This window comes from Pelophylax lessonae (genome assembly GCF_965119305.1).
Source record: "Pelophylax lessonae genome assembly, chromosome: 1".
Lineage (NCBI taxonomy): Eukaryota > Metazoa > Chordata > Amphibia > Anura > Ranidae > Pelophylax > Pelophylax lessonae.
This window is the reverse complement of record NC_138768.1, coordinates 896381450-896389721: the sequence shown is the minus strand read 5'-3', so window position 1 is coordinate 896389721 and position 8272 is coordinate 896381450. Positions and strand designations below refer to the sequence as shown.

General features: G+C 50.7%; 1 protein-coding gene across 1 annotated transcript; it reads left to right on the top strand.

Annotated features, from left to right (window-relative positions):
* Positions 1 to 4185: 4185 nt before the first annotated feature.
* On the top strand, positions 4186 to 4917 carry LOC309551001 (uncharacterized protein; the record flags this gene model as incomplete). Its single annotated transcript, XM_082251421.1, has 1 exon — positions 4186 to 4917. The coding sequence occupies one exon, from the start codon at positions 4186 to 4188 to the stop codon at positions 4915 to 4917; it is 732 nt and encodes a 243-aa protein (XP_082107547.1).
* Positions 4918 to 8272: the final 3355 nt, after the last annotated feature.

The following is an 8272-nucleotide window of genomic DNA, read 5'->3' as shown; positions in this document are numbered from 1 at the left end:
TCTCTGTATATTAGAGTGTTAGCTCTGTGGGTTAGGACTATGTATATTAGAGTGTTAGCTCTGTGGGTTAGGTCTCTGTATATTAGAGTGTTAGCTCTGTGGGTTAGGTCTCTGTATATTAGAGTGTTAGCTCTGTGGGTTAGGACTATGTATATTAGAGTGTCAGCTCTGTGGGTTAGGTCTCTGTATATTAGAGTGTTAGCTCTGTGGGTTAAATATAGAATTGGATCTGAATTGCTATATTAGTGATTCGTGAGACTTTTTGCTTAGATCCTTTTCTTTTATTCTTTGTACTATTTTTTGGGATCACCCTCTGTGTGTGTGGGCCCCAGTTTACTATTGGGTTGTGGATTATCTTCATTATTACCAACGTTTGGTGTTAGTGATTTTTCATTTAGCTCTACTACAATTTTATATGGGTGTGACTTTGTAGTAATATATTTTATATATATGTTTTATATTTGGGTGTTATTTTTGTATATTTTTGTATATGTGGGGTTTTTGTGATATGGATCATTTCATATAAACATATACTGATTTGGTTTACGCATGTTTTTATGCTATTTGTTATGTGCTCAATTGCTGATATTGTGCTATGTGTGTTATGCGGCTGGCAATGCACTGCAGACTGAAGATCGGCACAGGGGAGACCCTTAGATTAATGCTTCAATTGTGCTTATTGTCACTATCTAGCTTGATTTATATATGAGCATCTCTGTGTCCTCTGTATGATGGGTTGAACATTTCTGGCGCTGTTTTATTTCCCAGCGGTGCCTTGATGGTTGTCCCTATGCAGAGGATACCCGGAAGTGCGATGTGTTTGTTTACTTCCGCTGGTTATCTTCCGGCCGTTCCACCGCTGTGCCGATTGGTCGCGGTGCGTTCCAGCGGAGGTATTTGGATGGTGGATGGCGACGTCTGGTCACGCCCCCAGTTGAAGTCGGAAATGACGAAACGCGTCGGGGCGTGACCAGACGATGCATCCGACATCACGTGGCACGGAAGAGAACCCACCCGGAAGTATCGGGGTTGGCGTGGAGTCAACCCGGGCGATTGCACAAGTGTGGATCCTTTCCTGGCCGCTTTGTTACTACTTAGAAGCCTGATTTTTTCCTACAAATGTAAGTGCAATCTATCTTTCAATAAAGCTGAGTTTTACAATACTTCACTATTGGGGTTATTTTGCCTTGCATGTGATCACTATGCTGAGGGACATTTGTGGAAAGGAGGTCTGATTAAGTGTGTGCAGCGGTGACATATCCAGGTCGTTTGTCCACACCCATCATCTGTATCTTGGATATCTGCTCATTTTGCTCTTGTGTGAGAACACCTGAGCCACTTTATCTGGTGAGTTGCCATTTCTGCTGACCCCTTGGTGTGACACTTGGTGGTGGACAAAAAAGGTGATCCAGTAGTAACATCACTCATTCCTGGACGGTCTATGGACTTTAAAGGACTTTTATACCCTTATGAGAGTGTCTTTAGTAACACCCTTTTTATGTATGATTTTATTGTTTTACATTTCTAAAAGTCACATCCAGTGACTTTTTGCGCTACTATTCTTTTTATTTATGTTTTCCAATATATATCGTTATTTGGTGAAGTAGCAGCAGTTTTGTAGTTTTAGCAGTTAATGAACTGACTCCTCCAACAAGCGCAGAGATATCCTGTTTGACAAATTTGTGTCCAGATATATACTTTATTGTTATTAACAATTTACATCGCTGGGCGGAGTTATTAAAAATTTACCTCACTGGACGGTTTATCAGCAATTTACATTGCTGGACAGCGTTATCAACAGTTTTTATCGCTGGATTGCGTTATCAATAATTGGCATCACTGGATGCCGTTATCAGCAATTTACATCGCAGGATGGCGTTATCAACAATTTTTATCGCTGGATGGCGTTATCAACAATTTTTATCGCTGGATGGCGTTATCAATAATTGGCATTGATGAACGGCATTATCAACAATTTACATCACTAGACAGCGTTATCGGTTTACAGCGCTGGACGGCATTATTAGTAATTTACATCTTTTGACATCCTTATCAAACATTTACATTGCTGGACGGCGTTATCAGGAATTTACATCGCTAGACAGCGTTATCGGTTTAAATCGCGGGACGGCATTATCAGCAATTTACATCTTTGGACGCCGTTATCAAAAATTTACATCGCTGGACGGTGCTATCGATAATTGGCATTGCTGGACAGCGTTATCAATAATTAACATTGCTGGACGGCGTTATCAGCATTTTACATCTCTAGACAGCATTTTCAATAAATTGCATTAATGGATGGCATTATCAAGAATTTACATTGCTGGAGGGAATTATCAACAATTTACATTGCTGGACGAGGTTAACAACAATTGGCTTCGCTGGACAGCATTATCAACAATCTAGACATGCCCGGCGCTAGGAGAAAAGGACTAAGCAGAGGGCATACATGACTGGGTGAAAGGGGAATCGTGCAGAAAAGGTCAAGTGGGGGATAAAAGTAGGTGGTCTGTTAGGGGGTTCTTACCTTATTGGTCAGTTGTCCAGGCAGGAGGTGGAGATGTTGAAATATAGGTTCAGGGTAGGAGGGGTCAGGTCAATCTTGAAGGAGAAAGCGTGGAAGAAAGTCTGTGTGTCCAGCTCCTGCGTCTCTGCTTGGATCTGCAAATAGAGAGGGAGATGAGTGAGTTAGATGACCTGCTGTCCCGTCTCGGGGATTTTGCTGCGGTGCATGGCTCAGACTGGGTGCAGGGACAGGTGGCCAGCACCCTGCAGGGGGCCGGGGAGGGCCCCTCGCAATTGAGGCCTTCCTCCACACGTGCTCGGAGGTCCAGGCCTCCGGAGCGCTTTAGCACGGATCGGGCCCCCAGGGCTCACCGTCGCCATGGGAGCCCCAATAGGGACCCTTCAGCCCCCCCTGCAAAGCGTGTGCCTGCTTCTGTGGGTGGGGAAGCTGGGAGGAATCCCCTTTCTGGACGGAGCCCATGGGGGAGGGACACTCACCTTGCTACAGCCCTGGTCCCTTCCTCCATCAACTTGCATCCGGACGGTGCGGCGGGTGTCCCTGGCGATGTTCCAGTCGGGACACCTGCTCGGCGGGGGAGAGATGGTGCTGCGGGTGCCGGCCTGCTGCCTGGTGCAGCCGGGGGCCCCATAACTGATCGTGTGGGACATCAAGTGAGCGGGGGGAGCCGATCAGGTGCCCTGCAGCCGGCATTGAGGACCTCCAGGCCTGCTCCTAGGCCTGGGAGAGCGGTGGATGTGGAAGAGAGCGGGGCACGCGCTGATGACGTCACCGGGAGGCGCGGCTTCGGCTTAAAGGGGCCACGTCTGCAGCAGCCTGCTTCCACAAGATTGAGCTCCAGGCTGTCTGTGAAGAGGAGATCCGTCCAGAGGAGGGGGAAGCCGGCGTCGGCAGAGGTTCCGGTCCACAGTCCAGAGGTCGTCCGTTCGGAAGGAGAGGTCAGCAGCTCGGAGGACAGAGAAGTGGCGGATGCTGTTCCTGTTGCGGCGGGGGCAGCTGGAGTGGCGGCTGAGGGGCCTTCCAGCCCTGGGCAGCCTGGTGAGTGCTCTGTGTCTGTGCTGTCTTCTTCTGTGGTGTCTGATGTATTGTCTGGCCCGGGGGGTTGGTCCGGGGGGGTTGAGGGGGATGTTTCCACCCGTGTTGGTCTGGAGGTGTTAGGGAGCCTGCGGGACTTGCTGCGGCGGCTGGAGGCTGGTGCTCTGGCGGCCCCTCCCCCGGTGACGGCGTGGGCCCCTCTAGGACAGGGGGTCAGGGGTCGGCAGTGGCGGGAGCCCAGGCAGGGGTGACAGTGGCGGGCACGCAGACAGAGGAGATGACCGCCTCCACATCCTGAACATTCGTGTTTAAAATGACAGGAGCCCCCAAACTTGCACGTGCCCTCGTTGAACTGCCAACAGACCCCCTTCTTCTTATCGGCCGATGAACCCGAGGTCGAAGTGCTGCCGGCCCCCCCTGGGGAGGTGGGGAGGTCGCTGGCAAGAGAGATGACTCCCGTGAGGGTGGCAAGGATGGCCCCTTTCTTAAATAGGTACCCCGATCGCGAGGCGGCTGGCCGTCTTGAAGTGGGTTTTCGGGAGGGTTTTAGCATTCCGTGTTCCTTGGGGGGGATTCCGCCCTTGGCGGGCAATTTGCGTTCTGCCCGACTTTATCCGGAGGTGATGGCTGAGAAGCTGGCTAAGGAAGTGGCGTTGGGCAGGATGAGCGGGCCTTTTGCTTCGCCCCCGCTGCCAGGGCTGGTGGTTTCTCCATTGGGGGTGGTCCCAAAGAAAGAACCGGGCAAGTTTCGCCTGATTCACCATCTGTCGTATCCGCGGGGTGGCTCTGTTAACGATGGTATTGACCCGCGGGCGTGTGCGGTTGCCTATATGTCGTTTGATGCGGCCATTTCTTGGGTTCAGAAATATGGCAGGGGGGCTCTGTTGGCTATAGCCGACGTGGAAGCGGCCTTTCGCTTGCTGCCAGTTCATCCCGATAGTATGCACTTGTTGGGGTGCCGTTGGCATGGGTCCTATTTTGTGGATCGCTGCTTGCCAATGGGCTGTTCCATTTCGTGTGCCTTATTTGAAACCTTTTCTTCCTTTCTGGAGTGGATGGTTCGGGATGTGTCGGGTGTCATCTCCATCATCCATTATTTGGATGACTTTTTATGCATAGGGCCCTCGGGCTCGAGGACCTGTGTGGTCCTCCTGGGGATGCTGCAACACATCGCGGACCATTTTGGGGTTCCTTTGGCTCCTGACAAGACAGAGGGCCCTGTGACGGAATTGGTTTTCCTGGGCATTACGATTGACTCTCTGGCCATGGAGTGCAGGTTGCCGTTGGACAAGTTGGTGCTGTTGAGGGAGGAGGTTAGGAATACGAGCGGACGTCGCAGGATCACGCTGCGGTAGTTGCAGTTGTTACTCCGTAAGTTGAACTTTGCGTGTAGAATAATTCCCATGGGGTGCATTTTTTGTCGCCGTCTGGCTGCGGCCACGTCGGGGGTCCGGGCCCCCGGGCATTCTGTGAGGCTTACTAGGGGGCTTCGGGCGGATCTGAGAATTTGGGATGTTTTTCTGGAGTCTTATAATGGCTGCTCGTTGTGGATGGACGGTCCGTTTAGCAACGGGGACTTGGCCCTATTTACGGACGCGGCTGGATCTGCGGGTTATGGGGCATTCTTTCAGGGACAGTGGAGCGCGGAGCCATGGCCGCAGTCCTGGGAGGCGGCGGGTTTCCTGCGTAACTTGGTGTTGTTGGAGTTGTTTCCTATCGTGGTTTCGGTAGCCCTGTGGGGGGGCGGGCTTTGGCAACAAAAAGGTGCGTTTTCATTGCGACAATATGGGTGTGGTGGAAGCGATCAATAACATCTCGGCCTCTTCCCCCCCGGTGGTTAGCCTGTTGCGCCATCTGGTTCTGTTGTGTCTGCGTTTCAATGTGTTTATTTATGCTGTGCATATTCCGGGTGTTTCTAACAAGGTGGCCGATGCTTTGTCTCGTTTCCAGTGGACCGAGTTTCGCGTGTTGGCGCCGGCAGCGGAGCAGCATGGGATTCCCTGTCCGCGGGATTTGTAGAGGGTCCCCTTGGAGGAGCCTGATTCGGCAGTCGCTGAGCCCTGTGACTTGGGAGGCGTATGTCAGGGCTTGGGCGGAATGGCGTTCCTTTCTGGAGGAGGTAGGGGGGCTGGATTTGGGGGTGGATGTGTCCGCTTTTGTGCTCTGCTTTGTGAGTTGGAATTTTGGGCGGGTCGTTTCGGCTGCGGCCATGGATAGAAAACTGGCGGGACTGGCCTTTTGGTTCAAGTTGCAAGGGGGGGTGGATTTCACCAATGCTTTTCATGTTCGGCACGCTGTGAAGGGGTATCGGAAGGTTAACCGGGGCCGCGATTCACGGCGTCCGGTGTCTTTGTCGCTTTTGGGTGTCATTTTGGGGAGACTGAGCTCCATTTGCTCGTCGTTTTATGAGGGCTTGCTGTTCAGGGCGGCCTTCCTGTTTGCTTTCTTTGGGGCCTTCCGGATTGGAGCACTAGTTAGTTCATCGACGTGGGTGGCTGGGGGGCTTTTGATGGACGACGTCGTGCGCACTGCATCCTCGGTTCGGATTCGTCTCCGGAGGTCCAAAACGGACCAACAGGGCAGAGGTAAGTGGGTGGAGCTGTTTCGGGGCAACGGCGCTGATGTTTGCCCGGTGGTGTCTTTGGATCGTTTCCTTCAGGTTCGGCCTGCGGTCGGTGGCGCATTGTTGGTTCATTTGGACGGTTCTTCACTGTTCAGGTTTCAATTTGTGGCGGTTTTCAGGAAGTGTTTGCTGGCCGGGGGCTTCGACCCGGCGGCTTATGCCTCACATTCTTTTCGCATCGGGCGGCCACGGAGGCGGTCCGTTGGGGTTTGGGGAAGGACGTGATCAGGCGCATTGGGCATCGGGAGTCACAAAAGTTTCGATTTTACGTTAGGCCCCACCTTGTGTAGTAGCCTCCGAAAAGGGGGGACCTTGCTGTGTCTGTTTTTCTTTGTGATTTTCTTGTATCGTTTGTTGTCTGTAAGTGTGTTATGGGTGTAGGGTGCACTGTGTTTGTTTTTCTTTTGCAGGTGTCTGGCAGTGCCTGATCTGGATCCTTGGCCATTCTTATGTCTTCTGGGGAGGAAGGCGTGTGGAGGTTAGGCCTAATGGTAGACAATTGGGCTTGCCCCGAGAGGATGGCAGGGTTAGGTGGATAGGTGTGCCTGGCATGCTGTGGAGCAGGGTCATGCCGGAAGTCTCCCGCTTTGCCAGGTTGGACAGGGCCCCAGATGTCCTCGTTTTACACGTGGGCGGGAATGATTTGGCTCTCGCTCCATGCGTGAGCTGATACGGGATGTGAAGTTTGATTTTTTGAGACTTCACACTTCCTTCCCGGATATGCTTGTAGTGTGGTCTGACATAGTGGCCCGCACTTCGTGGCGGTCAGCTCGGTCAGTCGACAAACTCAACAAGGCCCGGATCAAGGTGAACAAGGAGGTGGGGAGGTTCGTCAGTAGGAACGGTGGCCTGGTGGTGCGGCATTTGGAACTGGAAAGAGATACGTGGCAATTCCTTCGCGGGGATGGGGTTCATCTCAATGCCATTGGCACTGACTTGTGGTTTTTGGGTTTGCAGGACGGGATTCACCGGGCCTTTCGGGTGTGGAGGGGCGCACAAGTGTAAGGTCTCACACTTGTGGCGCTGTGGCGGTTTGGGGTCCTTGACAGGGGTTCATCAAACAGTTTTTTTGGGAAAAATGGTGGGGACCCATCCGAGTTATGGCGTCCTCTAATTGGTACAGGTGGGTGTCTGAGGTCGGCTCTGTTAGTCTCCGAGGCGGTGCTTAGTGGCTGGGGGAGTGACTAAGCCAAATGGTTGATCAGAAAGGTTGCTGCGGATATACGAGGGAACTCTGAGTATGGGCGGGTGGGAATACCCTGCCATCTTGTTGTAACCTGCAGTACTCTGTGCAATGGGTTAAAAAGAACCTGTTTAGACAGTCCTACAACTCACTTGTAAAGAGAAGGCTAGTTTTAGTTTTCTATGGGATTAGTAGAGAGGCCTGTTTACTATGACATTCATAGTAAATGCCTATCAAAATGCTTCCCTGCTGTCCTTGCTGAGTTCTTACCTGCTGTCCCGTCTGTGTGCTTCGGCTCAACTGTCAAAGGGGAAAGAAGATATACCTCTTTTAACGGAGGACAGACAGAAGGACCTGTTCGCCCAAAGCACGTTTAACGGGGTGGACAAGTGCAGGCGTTAGGATATGCTCAAGTTCCCAAGCTTCTTCCTGGCCGGCTTGGTATGGCAATCTTGGAACAGATCTAATTCCCAGGATTTCTCCAAATGCCAAGCCGAACTCCTGGAAGTGAGGATCAACCACTTTTTTTAATCCATATATATAGTATGTTTTTTTAACCCATACATAAAGTATGTTTTTTTAATCCATATATATAGTATGTTTTTTTTTTTAAATCTATATATATATAGTATGTTTTTATTTAATCTATATATATATATATATATATATATATATATATATAGTATGTATTTTTTGAATCCATATATATTTATAGTATGTTATTGCACGGCGCAATACAACAGTACGCAATGGGTGTATGTCACTGTAACATATGCAGACAGGGCCGCAATTAACTTTTTTTTGTCCCCTAAATCGTTTTTTTTATTTTATTGCAAGGCGCAATTCAACAGTATGCAATGGGTGTATCTCACTGTAACCTATGCAGACAGGGCTGCAGTAAACA